This window comes from Aphis gossypii, chromosome 1 (assembly GCF_020184175.1).
Source record: "Aphis gossypii isolate Hap1 chromosome 1, ASM2018417v2, whole genome shotgun sequence".
Lineage (NCBI taxonomy): Eukaryota > Metazoa > Arthropoda > Insecta > Hemiptera > Aphididae > Aphis > Aphis gossypii.
This window is the reverse complement of record NC_065530.1, coordinates 11,937,614-11,960,446: the sequence shown is the minus strand read 5'-3', so window position 1 is coordinate 11,960,446 and position 22,833 is coordinate 11,937,614. Positions and strand designations below refer to the sequence as shown.

The following is a 22,833-nucleotide window of genomic DNA, read 5'->3' as shown; positions in this document are numbered from 1 at the left end:
ATTAAATTTTGAGATCGACGAAAATGATATGATTAAACGCCCTCTTTTTTCAATATTTTTCATACTGAGGTGTTTGATATACCATTATTAATACTAATTACACTTACTCAACTGTATTATAAAGATCTGCATTCAAATTCTTCAGTGGACTTCATAACTGGAGTAATCCATTCGACTCAGAATCTGTATAAATCGTTACTATATAATTTGTAAAACAGCATTAAAATTGTAGACTTTACCGCAATCCACGAATAGAAACAACACATTATTAGACAAAATTTATTTTGTCATATTGATGTAAATTATAATGACTGAATATTTGGAAACACAATAGAGTCGATTATTTTTAACGGAAATGCGGGCTAAATCTACATACCTCGCGTTAGAACAATACTATTTCATAAACATTCTATTAGAAATGTCTGCGTCACAGCGTCACTGTACAGTGTCACCCCGCATATATTATCCATGTAAACATTGTTATAAATTTAAATTATAATATTTAATGGTTTATAAACAAAGTAATTATTATTTCGACACAAAATCCAAACAATTCAATGTGTCGTGTTTGAATTTAAATACTCGCGGGCAATCATACTTTTCCTTCTTAAAACAGAATTTAAAATGATCTATATTTGTTTAGAATTTCAAAAACAGTATAATATTATTGTATACGTCATACGTATTCTATAGAAATTGAACTCTTGTTCATTAATGCAGATACGGGATTTTACAGTGTTCATAAAAGGTCAAACACAGAATTTGGTCACACGATTGTCATCTTTGATATTTAATAATAACGACTCATCGATATATAATAAATTATTGCATTGGAAAAAAAAATTTAGCTGCATGTGTATTTTTTTTAAAACAAATCTTTAAAATTTTAAAACATTTAAATCAAAGTTTGAATAATAATTATTATTAAAAAATTGTAAAAAATTAATATTTATTATTATTATTTTCAAATCACCCAACTCCCCATATCTTATCAATTGGTAAATCAATAATAACTATACGGACGGATAGTGTTACGTCACAAATGTTATAAATCCTTATCAAATGTCTCAATTGGATCCAAACAAATATTTCGTACTATATGAAAAACATATACTTTTAGAAAATTTGAACAAAATTTTAGTTTAAATTTTCAAATTACGCGATTTTTCATTAAACTAACTATGCACAGTGCATTAGTACACATAAACCTTAAGAATTAAACAATTCTGCATAAACAACGTGTGAAATGTTAATTTTAAGCGATATTATTACATTGTAATAGCTTTTGTTTGGATCCAACGGATCCATTGATAAGATTTGTACGTATGATAAGAACGTGTATGACGTAATCACTATCCGTCCGTATTTTCCTATATTAATTATTAAAGATTATCAGGAACTAGTCGGTAAAATTTTAATTAATCTTTATTAACATAAGAAAATCCCATTTCATTAACAAAAAAAAAGAGTGGTTCTTGTTTGAAAAAAAGTTTGTATTGTCACAGGAAACTCCTTCAATTGCATAAAAAATCTAATCTAAGTATTATAAAATATGTTTTTTGTAAAGTATCAATTTCCAAAAGACAATACTTGAATAAATTCATTACCTTTTAAAGAAAAATAAAGAGACGAGTACTGAGAAAACTTGTCGAATCGCTTTGTATAATTTAAATAAATAATTGACAATATTCTATATATAACAATATTATAAATATTATATAACAAGCTTACTTAAATACGTAATAATAAACTTAATAACCCGTATATGATTTCTTAAATGCTTAAAGTTTACTAGTATACAAATTCATATTAAATCTATTTGTTCACAAAACTACTTTTGTTCCAGATAAAATATCCATAAGTAGTTCAATTAGGACACGTTCGGCTTCAGTTGTATTCTACAATCCCTTCGTCTCTGAACATTTTCAAAATGGATGTGCCGAAAAAGAATATCGCAAGTATTGCGTACAACGCGGTGTATATCAAAAACTGAAAAATAAAATTTTATAATTGGTATTTTATCTTTTATTATCTATTAAATTTAGTTTCATATATTTTAATGTAAGATTATATGATTGAGAATTGTCAACAACAAAAATTTATAAAGTATAACATATAGAAACGAATATATTCAAAAAATAACAATATTTTATTATATTTGTGTATTACTTGTTGTGCTATGTTGATTTTAATAAAATGACCTTGAATCACTCCATATATAATAATGGTATTAATGCATACTGCAATAAAAGTATTAAATCCAAATATCAATCCATAACATTTTTTATTTAATCGTTTGGCAACTTCAGATCTGAAAATTAAAATTATCAAACATTGATATTTTGTTAACAAATAATCCTAAACTAATTTTTATAATGATAACAATATTTTAATACATCTTTCCATAGATACCTGTTTAACGTGAGTGGAGGTATAATACTTTGGCCTATAAGAAAATTGAATTTCTATCATATCAATTTGAAAGATTTAATTTACAGGTATAATAGTGGGTCGTATGTCTCGAGTATTGCTTATAATTATTCATACATCTGGTTGAAAAGGGTACATTTTTATGAAACGGATAATAACCACAGTGTGGTGATACATTTAATATTTATTATGATGATTATTGGACATTGGAAAATTGTGTAAGTACTTAATTTATAGTATACATGTAACATAATATGTAAGCACTAGAATACTCATATAATATGCATAATCCAATGGATGAAGAGATTAAAACAGTCACTATTCATATATCAGAAAACTGCATTAGATTGCCGCCTTAGGTCCTCAAACATCTGTCGTATTATATAGTCATCTATATAATTAATTTCCAATGAGAATGCTGTCTCAATATCTTTACCATACTAATCAGTGGAGTAGCTACACATTAAAGCGCCCAGCAGTGGTAAAATATTTTTTCCTCCTTTATTAAATAATAAAAACTTTACGCTATACCTATTACGATTATATTGATTCAATTTTTAATCATCATTTTTCCATCCAAATACTTATATACCTCTATTAAACACCTAAACCTAAAACTATTTATGTCCACTCTAAAAACTACCACTATGTCTCCTGTATAGTAAATGTTTTAAATTCATACGCGCGAAATAAACTCACTCTGCAATGGTCAACATAGTCTGATATACCATTCCGTAGATTATGTAGAAAGCGTAGATGTACCACAAGTTTCGGCAGTAAACACAACATAGCAAAACAATGGCGGCGATAACAGATCCAACGGTGAAGAAAATGTCGCCGACGGAATACCAATTCCACTTTACCTTACTTATAGCAAACGCGGAAAGGGCACCTGAAAAATAAATCGTGTTCAATAAAAAATAATTTTCTTTATAATACAAGTATGTGCTATAACAGGTAAATTATATTAAGAAAAACTAAAATGCAGTTTTTGTTCCGCACCGATGGTTTATAGTGTCTACGCATAGGACGTCTGCATTTTTCCCATACAGTTTTGTTGTAAAAACTACAAGTTATTACAAGTGATGTTTCTACGAGTGATGTTGGTGTGTTTAAATTTATGCACAATACTCATGGATGCACTTTTGACGTATAAAATAAATAAACATCTGACGATTTCACTTAGACGTACCATAGATTCATAAAGTGGGTTGAACCTTTTAAATAAAGACTAGTTTATGAAAATTACAAACTCGATATAGATAATCTTAGATTACTGTAACAGAATCATACGTAAAGGTCTACGGACATAATTTAGTTAATAGATTTTATGATCTATTTAACGTAAAACACTTATTGATTCAGATAAAAAGAATAATAGTAAAATATGTTTTTTTGACGACTTTAAATTATGTTAATATTTTCCAAAACGTTAATAACTGTAGAAATAAAAAGTGTTATGTCAGATTATGGATAAACCGGTATATTATACCTATTGAAACAAGTCGGTTATGGGCATATTTTTGAGTATTTTTTTTTACAATAAATAATATCTAACATAATGGAACAATTTTTCTCAGGAGAGGGTTAAATTAATTTTAAATTACTAGGTATCTAGCAAACGTTAGGTTAAGTTAGGTTAGGTTAGTTTAAAAAATGAAATATCATCGACAACGACAACAATAAGTTGATAGATCAAACCTGAAAAAATAATTTTGGATGCACCCTGATTTATAAATAACTATTTTTTAATTTACATACCTATGAGTGTGGTTAGCGATTCTGCCGCGCCGTTGTACAGCGTAAACTCCGTATCTTCATTTTCTTCCAACACGTACGAGTAGAGCACAGTCATGTACGCATACACCTGTACAATAAATGTTTTTGATGATGTTATTATAATCATAAACTACTGAACTAGTAGTTTATGGATATTGAATAACATTATAACATACATATTATACTATTATAGTATATTATATGTGTATACCTACCGATGTCATGTCATAGATGAAATAGATGGTATGTGGGTGTCACCGAATAGCATGTTTAATTATGCTATTCAAATCGAAAACAATTTATTTTAATACCTAGTTGTTAAACATCTTGGGACAACGGGGAAAATAAACATTAGTGGGATATACGAAATTTAATATTTGAATACAAAACATGACATGATAATATCTTATATTGTTTAATTCAGAGATCGGCAGTAAATATTCCTGTAGGACACTTTAGGAATTCGGAAGTTTCGGAGGCTATAAAAATTTAATGAACTAATGTTTATCGAAAAAAAGGTAAAGCAAAATCAAAAAATTAAATAAAAATTAATTTGTCTAAGGGTGGCTAGATAAAATCGTCGCAGACCGCCGAACGACCAGCGATGTAAATTAACAGAGATGTTCAAGAGGTGGGTAAGTAAATTTTTAGTCTTGATATCATATTATATGGACTCAACTAGTTAAACATCGGTGCTTCTGTGTGTATACAGTTAAATGGTTTGAATTATTCGCACAAAATTTTGTCCGAAAATAAATGTTGAAGAACTAGAAAAAAATAGAGCGTGATTTTTATACAAAGTTAATCCAAAATAATAGATGTTATAATAAAATGTTATTAATTTAATTCTAAAATAATAAATTATTTAATTGATTAATTTAAATAAAAAAATATTTTTATCTTTAATTTTTTTCTATATGTATTGAAATTACAATTTTTTTTTTCATAAATTTGGTTATAATGACAAACGGTCATTATGACCTAATTTCCTTGGTCCCTTTAACGTCATTATAAACGATTTTTATTGTATGTATATATATGTGTGTGTGAGTGTGTGTGTGTACTGACTTGTAAGTAACCACCCATCGCCACTGCCCACCAAAAACAGAGCTTACGGACGTACGGGTCGGAATACGATTGTTTGAAATCGTTGTACAGTGTATTGATCAAGCTCTGTTCTGCTTCCACAACTTCGTTATTTTCGGGTTTGTCGACTTTCTATAAATAAACAAAATAGTATGTAGAAAATGTATAGGTACACGTACAACAGTCAGTGGTGTTGCTAATAATTTATTTTTTTTTTAAGGGGTTCATTATAATATAATTATTTAGGGGAGACTTAACCATGAGATCCCTCATTTTCTCATATACTTTGTTATTATATATGATGATTGTGGCGGTGTTAAACATTTTAGTATTTCCAATCAAAGAAATATGTAAATTACAATTTTAATTACGCATTTTTATGTCTTTTGTAACACGTTCATAGAACACTGGAAACATTCATACATTTTCTTGAAATCTTGAGAAGGGCTGCAGTTGCTTCTGCAGCGCCCCCTAGTAACACCATAACATAGTCAATATAACATTTTGACATAGTTACATAGTTATATCGTATATTATAAAAATATATATATTATTGTAAATGCGATGTTCTAGATCTTAACGTTATTTCATAAACCTATCAGTAATCAACCATTATTAGGACCTTGGTATATTTGTAAATAAATATCCTCTTGAAGTAAGACAAATAGTTACGTAGGTAATAATCAATTATTGTTATATAATATGTACCTATACTGGCTATACCTACTGTTAAACAATAAACTACAGTACTGTAGTGGTGTTTGTACATCACCCATAGGTAATACACCACAGATTTTATTTACCTACAAGTTATAATTTTCTGAGAATTCTTGAAAACCATATATTTTAATAATGATGCGTTAGAAAAATAAATAAGTAGGTACCTAAATACATTTTTTTTGGGATAGTATACAAAAAATAAATATTATAATTCTATGATTGTCGTTAACTAGCTTCAACGGAAATAACGCTTCCTAAAATATATCAACTTAGTAATATATTTAATTATTATAACCTATAATATCTTATAAATTATAGCCCTATAATTCTGTTGTACTGTAATCCCCTGTGTTACATACCTTTTCATTGGGAGCTGCTTCAATACTCAGCTGTGAATCCTTATACTTTTCTGGGTTATAAATGGTGACGGTGGACTGTCCCATCGACGTTTCTTCAACTTTTTTCTTATTTAGAAAGTAAAGACTTTGGTTAACTTTTGGTAGAAATATCGCCCATATAGTCGTAAATGACATGCCTATAAACATAAGACGAAATATATATATATCACAAAAATTAACTGCAAATGCACATAAAATAAATATCTTGGTATTTAAATATATTATACATTATAATCTTAATTTGTTTTTTTATCGAAATAAATGAATAATTCATTTTTTTTTCGATTGTTGAGAAAAGATTTCTTATAACAAATATTAAGTATCTATTACTCGTTATCATATAAATATGGCTATATTATGTCTATAATGTTATAATCATTATTAATATTATTAGGAAAAAATGAATTAATCTATTGCCTTTGCATTTTATGTAAGTTTGTAAATGTGTAATATTACTAATGTATATAGGTAATGCGTTGGATAAAATATTAATTTTCTTCATTATCAACGTTCTGTTGCCTATAATACACCGTACAAAACATATAAGTACCAACAAATATTTTTTTTTATTAAGTAAACAATGCTTTATGTAATAAGTACTGGCCGTTGTCACTGTTGCAGTACATATACATAATAACATACAGAATGATCCTTACAACAGTAAACATGTGGTCAGTGAATAATAGGTACTTATAATAATTTTGAAAAGTTGTAAAACCTTAAGTTATACAGTGAGTTCCGCTTAATGTGATCACTTTGGTGCAGATCATTTTGATTCTAGAAACTGGTTGATAATTAATTTTAAACATTACACATACGATTTGGTATGGGATTTTCATTTTTGGTTCTAATAAACCAGTGATCACATTAAGCGGAACTCACTGTATTATAGCTATACGCCATAAGTATATATGCAAAATTCTAACATTTTATATTGCCTTTATATTTTACGCTTTTAAATAAGTCAGTGAAACGTTAAACTATATAAACTATATAATTTTATTTTTGATGTAGGTACACAAATTCGACGTGATGCACGCAGTTAAGTACACGTGTATATCGGTTCGAAAAGTGTCATCGAGTGCAATGCATAAATTTCAATTAATATCAATACTTAAATAGTCTGTGCAATATATATACGTATTTAATTTTTATTATAAGGTGAACTAAGAACGTGTTTACTAAACAATAAATATATAACGCTCATAAATCATTTAATTTAATAATTAATACCTATAGATTATACTGTATTTTAATTATTCGCGAAACATCCATATCATTGTATTTACTATATAATATTGTTATGAACTTGACTTTATAACCATTTCGTAAAGTAAGCTTAGCAGAAAACTTTAAAAATCATGAACGCTTAGTGTGTTTACTATATATATATAATATATATGTATGATGTATGTTTGATAGATTGTCCATAATTTATTCAATAGTGTTATTTAAATTTGTAAAAAAAAATACTAATTTGACAATATCTTTTTTTCAGTAAAAATGTATGCAAATGTCTAGAACAAATTTGAACCACATTCTGTTCCTACATACAAATTATTATTTATTATTGGAGATATTATATATTCATATATTCTAATTTCTTATAATGTAATTTTGTTGTATTGCTATAAATAAAGAAAAAATAGTATGAATAAACTAAATAATGTTTTTAGAAAAATCTTTTCCTCTAATAATGAAACGTTAAATAATTAACAGCAAGTATATTATAATAATTTTTACTTACTGCAAGCCTATAAGTGCTTAAATCTTCAACTTTGTATAATTTACATAAATACAACTACTTACAAAATTCAATTTTGTCATTTGTACATGTTTTGTGCTTACACTTTTTTACATGCGATTCGACATGCAAATTATTTTATGATTAGGTTTACCTTCCTTACTCGTTATACCCTTTATTTATATCGTATTAATGTTATTTATTGTTATAAAATAAACAAATAAACTTGCTTATGAATGAGTATTCCATTTTAAATACTAATATGTAAAACCCTAACGGCTAATACTTTACCAATAAAAATTTAAATACCTACTGTTTTAAGTAGTTTCTATTGAAATTCTTTGTGCTTTGTACTAATATTCTTTAAATATTTGAATGTATGATAATTTTTAACATAATATATTATAAACTTTTGGACCGCCGACAACCTTTTTTTATGTTGACCGTTAGAGTTGTCATGGTGACCAAATAACTATAAAATTATAATAAGTCATCGTTATTATATTAGATTAATTATTTCAATTAATAGTAATTGGATTACATTGATTATTATCCTAATAATTTCTTGTATCCCTGTTTCATATTACAGTGATAATTGCGATCAAATATAAATAAATGATATTTCGTTAACAGATTTTGGAATACATAATATACAGTAGTTTTTCTTTGTATTAGTTACATTGAAACACCGATAAATAAAAACATATATACCTATGACCCAATGTCTATTAATGAAATGGAAAAATTATCAAGTTTTGTAATTTTTATTTCATATTTCTATCGAACTGTGATAGATATTTGATATTAACATCATACAATATTAACTATCCATTCAAAATACAATAAAACGTTAAAAAATGTGTTATTTTATAAATTTAACTTTTTTAAACGCATAGTTGCTATAAAATGTAACCCATTCATCTTGGCACTTGGATACTGTATGATTAAAAAAAAAAAAAAACGATGATTCGTAAACTATACTATATTACATATATATATATATATGTCATAATACTACTGACCAAGATATTGCCTGAGTGGGATAAGTATATATTTTTCAGTATAAAATAGTTTTCAGAGAACTATATTTTTTTTTCGTAATTGTTTTCGAATTTCCAGATGAACTTGAAGGGATATACATATTGTATGAGTAATTTAATTTTTATATTTTTATATCCATTGATTTTAGTTATTATGTTTATCATACTTTTATATTAATATTTCTGAAGAGCTTAATAATATTATATGATTGAGAAATTCATTTCATACATTCAAAACTTAAACACTTTTAGCTTGAATGAATCTATCGATATAATATGAGTTAAAAGAAATATTTATATGTATTTACCGAAAATAGACATATAAACGAACGCGTTGAATGGAGGAGTTCCATAATAAGTGGCTAGAATTTGGGACAGACACGATGAAAAGAATTTTCCTGTTAACGTTGCAGCTCTCGCGTGACCAGTTATTTTTTGATAAAATTCTTTTTCTTCTACCATCGCGTATAAGTATCCAAATAAAGCCACTTCAGCGGAATAAAAGAACCCAAAGAACGCCTGTCCAAACTGTAAAAATAAAAAATAAGCTATATCGTTTTTGGTCAGATTTAAAAGCATACCTATTTATTTATTTTTTATGTATAAAATATAAAGTAAGTACAATACATGCAAAATTATTTTTATCTATTGTAGGAATCAGTTTATAATCTTAATATCACTATTAAAATATTAAATGATTTTTTTTTCTTTTTAATCAAAGTAATTATTATTTAATTTCAAAAATATCGACTATAACAGTATAAGAAGATAAGAATATATTTATGATATTTATGATTTATCTACTCTTATAACGAAATCCGAAATGTTTATAGTTTATTAGATACCTATTCGTCAATCCTTTATCAAACAAGTTATATACTGTACAATTTCATGTAATTTCAATTATTATAATAGTATCTACCAAAAATGTATATTATTGTTAAAATTATAAAATAATTTTTTTTATTTAATTAATATGTTATATTATATAATAAATGTTTTAAAAAAGTAAAATTTACTAATATAAGTACAGAATTTTAAATTAATTAACCGAAAAATGTTTGCCTGTACATCTCTAATAATTATAATGCGCTAATTATTTGTAATGATATCTACATCATTACGCCTACACAGCTTAATGATTCAATATCATCATAATAATATTATATATATTATTACCAGAAAACCACAATAAATAATCTGTACCCATGTACCCTTTATATTATAATTATACTTAATGTAAAATTAAATTACAGAACAATATCTTATAAACACTATTAAAACATAACAAATATATATGCCTATGTACCCTGATATTAATCAAAATATACAAAAAACTATTACATAATAAGTAATAACCATATTTATATACATATTTATAAATGACACTTATCTTACAATAACATATTTTTATGTACTTAAGCAAATAAACAACAATTTTAATATGGAACAAGAAGATATCAAAGATCAATACTATAAGTAGAACCCCCATTTTGATACACTGATCAGTCTGCTCATATCATCCAATACTGCCTCATACAGTTTTCATACGTACCGTCTTGATCCGCTATATTCAAAAGCGCCTATTAATTTAACTTATTCATTTTAAATCTTACAATATCTTGTCGTGAATAATTAAAATAATTTCTACTCAAACCTAAGATTGTATTTAAATTATTTCAAGAAAACTAATATTTTAAATTTACTCTTTTTAAACTCTATCATTGTTCAAGTCAAGCAACATCGACCAGGTAAGAAAATATAATAATATATATAATATACACATAATTTCAACAATAGAATAATCATCATCAATAAATTAATGAAGACACGTAGACTCAGGTACATCACAAATCATTATAGCTTACGTTTATAAATCTATACTCACGATCCTGATTAATCGTAATAATATTAGACTTAAACTTATAATAAAAGTAAGGTTAGGATAGTAGCTACTCCTAGCTTCATTAATTATTATTCGTTGAAAGTACTTGTCCGTAACATCTAGGTCAATATATTATTATAAGGTAAAGTCTCATCAATAGCAACGCGCAAGCATATTTTTGATTCATTACAAAGTAACGCCCAACAAATACTTTAAAAAATTATAATGATAAAGCATTTAAAATATTTAACAATTATAAACCAGGCGAAAATGTCATCGGAGACGATAACTGCGGCATATACGCAATATGCAACACACTTAATGACGGAAATAAGAAAATAACTACAATTTCCAATATTTTGGAACCTTTAACTTTAAATAAACTCCCAAATTACTGGTTAGTAGATGATGAATTAGGTTCTATTGCTAACCATTATGTGTTCGATACATACATTTATGACGATACTACCTAAAGCGGAATAATTTACTCTAAAGAAAACGATAATAGACCCCCGATAGTATTATATAATGTTAATAAAAACACGCACTGGATTCCAGGCAAAAAGTCCACAAAACCATTGACAAAAATACTCATTAAATATTCATATATAATGAACACAATCACCATTTATCACTTAACACAAAAATAAATATTTATAAAAATAATAAAGCAATAATCAATGATAAAACAAAAATTACAAGCAATATAAATAACATAACTGATAAAAAAATAATACAAGTCAAAGAAGGCATATTAATTGATTTATCACTACAGTCAGAATCATTACCAAGTAAACAAGAAAACGTAAATCAATTAATCAATGAAAATAACAATATTAATAAGCATAACAACTCCATTAGAAATGCCATTAAGAATTAATTAATACATAAAAAAATTAATGCCTTCAATAAAAAAACAGGCATTAAAGAAATCAATAACATTCATAACAGTAACATATCTATTAATAAAGAAATTATTTATGATAACGAAGGGACATTAATAAATATATCAGCCAATTTGAACTTAATGGAACATAAACAAGTCATTGAATAAATAAAAGAATATTTACAACAGACATTTCCAAGGTTAGGCCAGCCAATATAGAACCATGCCAAATCAAAAAGAAACCTAATTATAAAGATCCGAAATTTAACGCACCTCATCGCGTATCTCCACAACAAAGAGATGAATTCAAGTCACAATTAGATAAATTACTTGAAGCCAATATTATTCGCCCTATAATTTCTAAATTTGCAGCCCCAGCTTTCCTAGTTAAAAAGAAAGAAAAAGGCTCATATATACTTGTAGTTTCTCATAAAGAACTCAACGAACGGGTAGAAACAGATCAATATCCTATCCCTAGAACCACAGATCTACTTAGAGCTTTAAAAGAATCACAATAATTCACTTCTCTAGACCTTAACAGTGTTTTTTTTCAACTACCGATCAAATTTGACGATCAATATAAATGAGCATTTATCTATATTATTATTTATTTATCATTTATACATGGACTAATGACTTTTACTAGGCTCCAACAGGGATTTAAAAACAATACTGCCATTTTTCAAAGAATACTAAATGAATCATTCTCACCTTTATTATATAAATCATTATTCATATATATAGATGACCTGGCTTCATATGGAAAGAATTTTAAGCAATCATTAGAAAATTTAAAAAACGCATTTATAATTATGAACAAAAAATTGCTATTAATAACAAGTATTTCAGAAAGTTTGTTTTGAAGTATTATGTGCTAACTTAACATAGCTAATAAGTTATCCATTATTATATTACACTAGTTGGTTAAAAAACGCAGTTCAAAAAATATTATCAATATTTTTTTTTATACTTGAATGTTGTGTAATCCTAAGTGTATTATTGACAAGTGCAAATATTTTGATATTTTCATTATCTGCATTTTGTTTCAATATATCTATATTTTATGTTGGTAATCTTCTATGTACGATATGTGAAAAAGCTCTAAGTTTATAAAGGATTAATGACAGAAAGAGATTATGACTATGATGTCAGGTTTAATTATATATTTGTTATAAATTGTAATACAATTCAATACAAATTATCAAAATAAATTAATTAATTACCTGTATTCTGAGTTTTGAAGGACGATTTGTTATGGCAATATAATGCATTACTCCGCCAAGTCCATCGACAATTAGTACAGGTTTATATCTGACATAATCCGTGACCAAAAATATAATTATGATCAACACAAACATAGAATATGATCCAACAGCATACAGCTCTGTTGGTATCTAAAAATTCAACAGCAATTTTATTTCAGATACACATCAAGTGACAGTTATGCATTAGATAAGTATTAACACTATTTATTTGATATTTAAATCAATTTAAACATAGTATTTGAAATATAAACGAATACTATTTTGTGCTATATCTGACTTTTGTATAACATTAATATAATTTTTTAACCAGTCAAATTTATTTAAAAAGTATCTATAATTTTAAAATAAAAGTAATTTTAAATCTTAATAAATAGGTAGGTATTATATTATGTGTTTATCAAATTCGTTCAACAATATTCACTATCGATTGTTTAAAACTTTAGAAACTACAAACTAGAAACCATAGAGTATGCGAAAATTTATTTTGACGTGTATTTTATAATTATAAATAATGGTAAATGTTTAATATTTGTTAAACTGTTAAGCACAGTATAGATTTTGATTAAAAAAAATAAAACAATTTTATGTAAATATTTAACATTTTGTCACGTGCCATTTAAAATTTAAAATTAGATTTTGTCAATTAGATAAAAAAAAAACGAAATAAATTCTCCTTTCAAACTACTTAACATTGAAGATAAATAATTGGTATATTAGATTTGTTCCCATTGCGTTATTGTTTAACAAAATAAATGTATTAGGGGAATTAAATTTTAAAGACTTTGAAGTGCATTTGATCAGGTTTTTAAAGATTTCATATCTACTGACTTATATAAAATAAATATTTGTTTTAATAAACTTGTTTTATTATTTTATTTTTTATTTAAAATTGCCATAAAAACAATTAACCATATTAAAGGTATTCAATGCATTTGCTTAATCGGTGTATGCATGTAACATCAAAATAAATACTAATTTTAGAATACTGTCTCTTAAATTACTTATATAAAGTTTAATAAATTTTATTGAGACAAAAACAATTATATTTCGATGTTATATACAACTTGATTTTGCAAATAATGAATACATATCATTATACTTATTTTTAAAGAATTATTATGTATCTAATCGTACAATATTACGTTTAGCAAGTATAAATAATATGGTAATAAAAATAATACAATAATTAGTATTTAGTCTACAAGAATATAAATAATTAGAACAAAATTTTTCATATAAAAATAATTTATATGACGTACCTATGATATATGATAAAGAACTGATGAGTTCTTTATGAGGATAGCTGATTTTTCAAATTCAATGTTTAAAATATTACTTATAGTAATTATTGTGAAAAATAAAAAACCCTGTTTTGAATTTACAACAAATTACTACATAATGTTTTATTTTTATTTTTTATCACAGAATTAAAAATAATATTGAATTGCTTTAAATATTAAATTGAAGATTTGATTAAAAATGATATTGAAGTAATACAAAAAAATTAAATATAGATATTGGTCTTGATCGGTGTTTTGAATTAAAATACAATTAACAATGAAAGTAATTTTACGTTAATCTATGAAATTCTCTTAAGTGATTATTATAATTAAATATGAATAATAATTAAACTCATTATAGAATGAATTTGTATTAAAATGCTATTATGTCTATAAATAATTTGTTATGTGGCCACGCTAATTTATAACGTTTTATATAAACATAGATAATAACCTATTAAAATGCGTTGTTTCATAGTAAATTTTTGATTTTTTATAAACTATTGACTATTATGCTTAAACATTTTAAATAAGTATTGAAATATTTTTATACCACTGGAATTAAAATAATTTTAAATAATTACCTACTAAAGTTGATTTTAGATAATTACTTAGTAATTACTAGGTACGTTTTTTATAAGACGATCAAAAAAACAATATATTATTAAGACTAATTTAAGTATGCGTTACCTGTTCAACTGTACAATTTATGTAAGGACTTGTCATATACGCAGCATAAAATGTATCGATGGGTCGGAATTCTCTCATGAATGCAAACACACCGACCAAAAACGATATTTTCTTCCAATTGTCCATTTTGATTTTTTGATTTTAATATTAATTATAAACACCTATCTATAACAATTAAATTAAAAAGTCATTGATTAATAATAAAATTAAACTCTAATACATAACATTTACATCCATGCCTTTACTTAAATAGATTTGTAGCTAATAAAATAAATAGAAAATTTTTACGCTGAGCATAAACAAAAACAGTCATACAAAAACAATAAATATTAGGTAGCCTCTTAAAAAAATAGTGGTTGACCTAACTATGAACAAAATATTGATTGTAAGTAAATATAATTGCAGATATTTAGGTAATTAATCACAAAATTATTGATAGTTACATTTTAATTTAAAATATATGCTTTCATATATCTTAATTGTATCACTACTGTTATCAATTTATAAAAATTATTGAATCATATTATGTGTATGATAAAACCATATATAACGAAAATTGTATAAGTACATAGTAATTAGGAATAAGATGGATATGTATGACCATACATTATACATAGTATAAGATAGTGTTATACTATGTAAAATCAATGGTAAGACGCAAGAAATAGTTTTCACAAATTAATAGTAACTTTAATTTCAAGATCAAATTTTAACATAGCATAATTATTCAACTGTTATCAACACGGTTAAAACCTGTGCAAAGGCTCATTAAACATCCAACTTATTTTAAAATTATATTTAATAAAAATATAATACATTCTTATTTATATAGTACCTAATAATTATCAATAGTTTTAAAAGCTATCGGCAATCGCAGAGAGCAAAATTTAAAGAACAGCACAACCGCCAATTACTACATCTATGTATTTACTAATGTATTTCTTAAATTAATTGGTACGTGTACTCGCTTATTGTTTTATGATTCCATCAGTCACATTGAACTGTTCCAATGCTTGTCGATTAGTTTTGTTATATATAGACACGAAACTAAACACGTTAATCCGCCCGTCAGATTATATATTTCAAGTTGTAATACGCCTATATCGGATAACAATTACTTAATAATCACAAACAATAATAATATAATCGCATGAAATAAACAAAAAGTCGAAAGTATAATAAAAAACAAAATCACGTGATCCGTAATTACCTCGAACACGCTAACCAGTAACCAAACACGGGAGAAGTGACCCGGTCGACTCTAGTACAAAATATGATCTGCAACTGTCTTTTAGAGCAGAGGTATTCAAACTTTTTCATCCCACGGCTCCTTTGAGTCTTCACAAAATATTGACGGCTCCTAATTAAAAATGACAAAAAAACCAATGTTTGTATGAATGTAATTTATATTTTATAATTTATACTAATTATTTATTACTCGCGACTAGTACTGCCAAACACAACATTCGCACTGATAATTTAACGATGACAGTCGATGGTTACAAACTTACAATATGTGTTATTATTATTATTATAACAATTTAGCCGCTATATTGCTATAATAATAATAAGTGGTTGTAATAATAAAGTACTATAAACGTAAAACTTCAATTTATCACTATCGCTATAACATTATGGAAACAAATTAAAGCTATATTTAGCGAATGATTTATGTAGACAATTCCACGTTTCGCAACCGGTGTGCCTCAATTTAAAATTTGAACGTATAAATAGAAAAAAGCGTGATCAAGTGGATATCGCTGTGCTGTATATAGGTTTCGTGTAGATAGTGTTAAATTTGAATCCAATGATAGGTATCATTGTATATGACAAACGATTCTAAACGGAGACACTTTGTCAACTATAGGATATATTATATTTTAAATTGAGTTGTAAAAAGGTAGTTTGTATGTTTTAATAACCCGAATACACCAAATTTAATCCATATACAGAAAATGCAAATTTAAACAACTCGTGCATGTTTCAAGTTTTTAACTATAACAAAAGTCTAAAATTATTTGATAGTAAATCGTTATTTAACGAGTGAATAAAAATTTAAACTAAGGATTCAAATTTTTAAATTCGCCAACTTTCAAGTTCTTTTATAATTATTTTAAACCATACTTATACCATCTATAAAAAAGTAAGACATTAAAGTTATTTTTAATTAAAATTTTAAATAAATTATTTTAATTTTTGAATTCTTAAACTTAAAGAGCATCATATATGAATTAATTATGAAATATCTAAAACCGCTTCAACTTTACAGTGGCTTACACCAGAACAAACTTTGTACAAAGTCCGTTCATATTTATTTAGCCAAACTAAAGTATGCTATAATTTTTATAGATTAATCTCAATTAAATAAAATATATTTTTTTATTCTGCTCATGCACGATCCGTGCTACCTTGTCAAGAAAAATATTTATTTAATTATGGTTAACTTACAGATTACAGCTCCTAAACCATTAACAATATTGATGAACGCGGTTACGTTAGAAGTTATTGACAATGGAGATACACACATTCATATTCAAAAAAAACTCTTCCTGTACTGTCATATTTAATAGCTCTATAGCTATTGGCAGTCTATCCAGTAAAACTATAAGTTCTGTACCTACCTGAATAAATTGATAAAGCTGTATATGAATTTGAACAAGTATACAATCATTTTAACATTTGAATATTTGATTACTGTAAAATCTGTAGACATTTTTAGACAACGGACCTATTGAAAATCGCTGAAAGTCTATGTGGTCTCAATGTTTGCAAAATGTATGACTTATACTTGTTATGCCTCCTTTATTTCCTTTTGGAGGTATGAAAAATCCGTTTTTGACTTTTGTTACTTCCATACTACTGGTAAGTTAAGTAATATCAAAGATAATTTATATTATATGTATATATATAGGATCGATTCCTAAGCCGATTACTAACCCAGAGAGGTGATCGTCTGGTGGTTGCCGTCAGTCGGTGAAGTAGGCAGCCCACAATGCGTGGTCGGTGGATATGTTGTGGTGGCAGCTGGTTGTCTGTCTGCGGCGCCGGTTCTTGTCGCTGGACTGATCGTCGTAGTATCTATTCGTTTTGCCGGTCGGTTTCTTCACTGCAATCCTTCTTGGCTGTTTTTTATTTCTTCTAGATGTTGACCGCTTCAGTTGTCAAACAAACGCAAAATATATTAATAATAATAATAAAGAATTATTATGATCTATGGCAACGATGATGCTAGAAACGGATGCTGTGATTTTTATGATTCTGAATTTAATATAAATTTCCATTAAAGAGTTCACATATTTTCATTTATTACTTAATTTCTAAACGTACGATCTTGATGATATTTACAAAAGCACATTATACATAATATTTCTAATGTATTGAAGTTCACTAAGAGTAAATTGATGTATTAGAAAATTAGTTATGTCGTTTAACAAATTCGTCTGTATTTTACACAGTTTAAAGAATTAAATGGACAACTCCTGCTTCGATATACACTATACACACACATTATTATTATTATTATTATATTTCTAACTCTTATATCAAGCTCGTTTTACAATTAATTTAAGAATTTAGGCATTTTTTTCGATTCTAAATTAAATTTTTCTCTTCACACAGAGATGATTAAAAATAAAGCTATGATTAATTTTGGCATTTTTAAGCTATAAGCCTATACTACCTATATATTATTTTTGAATGCATGATTACATAATTTAATGGGAATAAATCTTGTGTCGGAGAAATAATTTATTCTGTCAAGTTCATAGACTGCTCAAGAACAATTCCATCCCTATCATATAATATTTGCCAATTCTAAAATCTGAGGTCGAGCTATTTTTTCATTTATTTCTGGTGTACTATCATTAAAACTTTCTTTTTCAGGGCCTCCACCAGTTTGCATGTGTTCTTTTCTTTCTCTTGCAAGTCCCTTTCTACTTTTGGCTTTCTCAACTTCTCAAAAACGGCGTAGACATTTTGAGTCTCTCTGGTAAACAAATTATAATAATAAAACAATCTGTCGGTACTCGGAAATACCTTTTTAATTTTCGAAGTAACGAGAGTTCTTTATAACAATAATCACATTCGGTCAGATGGTCAATCGGTGTTGAGTTGGTCATACAACGTGGGGGTTTTCAACCTCACAGACTTGGCGTTACGGTGATTAGTTATACCTGTATTAAATTGTGAGATCGACGAAAATGATATTGATAAACGCCCTCTTTTTTCAATATTTTTCATACTGGGGTGTTTGATATACCATTATTAATACTAATTATACTTACTCAACTGTATTATAAAGATCTGCATTCAAATTCTCCAGTGGACTTCAATAACTGGAGTAATCCATTCGACTCAGAATCTGTATAAATCATTACTATATAATTTGTAAAACAGCATTAAAATTGTAGACTTTACCGCCACCCACGAATAGAAACAACACATTATTAGACAAAATTTATTTTGTCATATTGATGTAAATTATAATGACTGAATATTTGGAAACACAATAGAGTCGATTATTTTTAACGGAAATGCGGGCTAAATCTACATACCTCGCGTTAGAACAATACTATTTCATAAACATTCTATTAGAAATGTCTGCGTCACAGCGTCACTGTACAGTGTCACCCCGCATATATTATCCATGTAAACATTGTTATAAATTTAAATTATAATATTTAATGGTTTATAAACAAAGTAATTATTATTTCGACACAAAATCCAAACAATTCAATGTGTCGTGTTTGAATTTAAATACTCGCGGGCAATCATACTTTTCCTTCTTAAAACAGAATTTAAAATGATCTATATTTGTTTAGAATTTCAAAAACAGTATAATATTATTGTATACGTAATACGTATTCTATAGAAATTGAACTCTTGTTCATTAATGCAGATACGGGATTTTACAGTGTTCATAAAAGGTCAAACACAGAATTTGGTCACACGATTGTCATCTTTGATATTTAATTATAACGACTCATCGATATTACCTAATAAATTATTGCAAAAAAAATTCAGCTGCGTTTGTATTTTTTTATTAAGTCTTCAATACTAAAAAATATTATTAAAATGTTGAAAAACTTTTTATAATCAGTTATTAATAATTACCATTGTTTACTAGGCATTATGATTCGAAATTTTCTTGGTAACGTGACACAGCACACTAGGACTGAACACTAACAGCTCAACAGCTGTATAATACTGAAATGTGTTTCGTTTATGGCGCTATAAACAAATAGATGTGCTCGAGCTCGGCCAATAGTACGATCAACATACGACTGTATTGCCTAATGTTTTTATTAAAATTTAAAACTGAACAACAAATATAATTTAATATGAATTTATAATATAAAAAAATTTAAGTAAGTAATATAGTAGAATATAATATTATTTCAAATGATTATCATCCTGTATTATGTATTTATTATCATATTTACCTATTGTACCTAGAGTAGAGTATGTATAAATATTTAATAGTAATAAATAATAATGCATTTCACTTAGGTATATGTAATTAATCAAGAAGATTAAAAGTATGGATGAGAAAAAATCTCTTTCTATGAGACTTAACTATAGTAGATGACTTACCTAATTCATCAGTTACAAATCACAGCAAATATAGTACCTACGCATTCGATAAATATAAATAATAAGGTACAGGGAAAAAAATATTACTATGCATTTATGGTAAAATTAATACATACGTAGTATAATAATAATAATAATGTAGTATTTATATTGAGGTTAAAATAAAGTTCCTAAAATATTTTTGATAACATGCACCATAAATAGGTAGATAGTACTAATGGTAGGTACATAATGTTCGCATTTTAACAATTTATACCAGTTCTCATCAGATGTTTGGACACAAATGTTAATGTTTCACATACAATATAATATATCTTCATCTAAACAAAGTCATTTTCAATTTAATTAATTTAATCATGTACAGAAAATATAACCATCATAATGGCTATAATAAATGGCTTGTGGGCAAATGTTATTTGTCCTGTAAAAAATAAATACCTATTATCTATAATAATGTGAATTATTAATTTTTCTGGTAAATTCAATAAGGTGTCGGATTTTTTTTCATCAGTTTTCATCATATTTTTTTCGTTTTTAACTTAACTTTTTTTAGTTAAATAATATGTAAGTAGGTATATTGAATTTTTATGACATCCGAAAACTTCCTGAACTGACATGACCCTTCAAAATAACTTTTAATTGGTGATCCACTAAGTATAGGTTCAGTATATTATTCAATATTGTGTAATATACTATAATATTCCTATTTCGTTTAAATTAACAAAATCAACTTACCAACTAATCAGTGAAATAACTATATCTATAATATTATAGATATGTATTATAACTGTTCAACTGTATTTAAATGTTAAATCGATAGTTATATGTATATACGTATTGATGTGTCTATATACAATGCACTATATACGCAATACACTAGGAATGGTTTGATTTTTTTCATGCAGAGACGTTCACAAACATAATCTAGTTTAAGATATTAAACACGAATCTTTAATTCAACAATAGAACAAAAACAAAATTTTAGTATATATAGCTATCAGTACTCAGTACTACTTACTATTTAGTACTTATCAAAAGATACAACATTTTTGTAATTTAATTTTATCTGATAATATAAAACAATAAAAAAGTAGGTAGGTATGTTTATCTCATGTAACAATGAATTTCTGTAATAGTTTTTGCTGAAATTTTCTAGACATTTGTAAACTTTTGAATAGTATTATAGGAACTAAATAATCGAATTAATTACGTTGTAGGTACGTTGATTAATATCGATTTTCATAAGTATTATAAAGGCATATAGATTATAGGTACACAAAAATTATGGCTTTTCAATTATACGATGAGATGTAATACATGGTTTTTACATATCATTATGGCGCAATGTAAATCTAAATATTACATATTTCGAATGGTAGTGGTTTAACCATAAAAACAACATAATTTCTAATTGACGCCAAAGACTAGACTGTAACGATTGGAACCATAAAAAAAATAAAGAAAAACATCACTGCTCTTAATCCGATCCCGCATTGTCATCGTTCAATAGATTCGTACATGACTTGGCTTTGGTAGTTCTGAAAAAACAAGTCATCATACAATTAAAAAATAATAAAAATAAAAAATCAAGAGCGTAAAAATACGATGGCTTTCTATGCTATGACTTTATAAACTACAATAATAACACTACCGCCTAAATAAAAATATTCTAGGAATAAAAAATGTTAACTGTTCATTTTTAAAGTACTCGTGTATAAATAAGAAATAAAAACCCGTTTATAAGATGTTCAAAATATTATTAGTTACAAAATGTATTGGTTTTATAACTATCAATAGTAATTTAGATTAAGTCATTTTTTATATTTAATACATCACCGCAATAAAAACATTTGTAATTTTTGTTATTAACTTAAACTAACGTAGAAGTAGTATATCCTGCTTTACACAAACTCACTTTAGGAATAATTATAAGTTTACATGATATAATAAGCCGCCTTATAAAACTTTATATTTGTTCATACATATTATATAAAAAATATTAATTTATTAGTACCTAATTTTAGCATCTAAAATAAAA

The 22,833-nt window shown here is 26.2% G+C and overlaps 2 protein-coding genes and 1 long non-coding RNA gene across 6 annotated transcripts in view; 1 reads left to right on the top strand and 2 right to left on the bottom strand.

The window, feature by feature from the left end:
• LOC126549487 (uncharacterized) overlaps nucleotides 1-20,825 on the top strand; it is a 36,205-nt gene extending 15,380 nt beyond the window's left edge. The window contains exons 2-3 of the long non-coding RNA XR_007603598.1: nucleotides 20,329-20,569; nucleotides 20,712-20,825. This is a non-coding gene — a long non-coding RNA (uncharacterized LOC126549487). The remainder of the gene's footprint in view (nucleotides 1-20,328; nucleotides 20,570-20,711) is intronic.
• LOC114129661 (thiamine transporter 1-like) lies at nucleotides 1,634-15,365 on the bottom strand. 2 transcript variants are annotated; one of them, XM_050198801.1, is made up of 9 exons: nucleotides 15,204-15,365; nucleotides 13,192-13,362; nucleotides 9,506-9,725; nucleotides 6,375-6,550; nucleotides 5,278-5,427; nucleotides 4,192-4,297; nucleotides 3,130-3,322; nucleotides 2,170-2,311; nucleotides 1,634-1,989 (listed from the first exon to the last, which is right to left on the bottom strand). In XM_050198801.1, exons 1-9 carry the CDS (start codon nucleotides 15,327-15,329, stop codon nucleotides 1,888-1,890), a joined length of 1,386 nt encoding a protein of 461 aa, XP_050054758.1. In that variant the 5' UTR covers nucleotides 15,330-15,365; the 3' UTR covers nucleotides 1,634-1,887. The 2 variants fall into 2 exon arrangements, with proteins under 2 accessions (XP_050054758.1, XP_050054759.1); XM_050198802.1 differs by lacking the exon at nucleotides 1,634-1,989 and adding an exon at nucleotides 2,413-2,446.
• Nucleotides 20,826-21,884: 1,059 nt separating the features above from the next.
• Nucleotides 21,885-22,833, bottom strand: part of LOC114129659 (PDZ domain-containing protein 2-like) — a 34,433-nt gene continuing 33,484 nt past the window's right edge. For all 3 annotated transcript variants that reach the window (XM_027994454.2, XM_027994455.2, XM_050198799.1), the window contains one exon: nucleotides 21,885-22,333. In XM_027994454.2, the coding sequence (XP_027850255.1) occupies nucleotides 22,273-22,333 (61 nt within the window). In that variant the 3' untranslated portion in view covers nucleotides 21,885-22,272. The remainder of the gene's footprint in view (nucleotides 22,334-22,833) is intronic.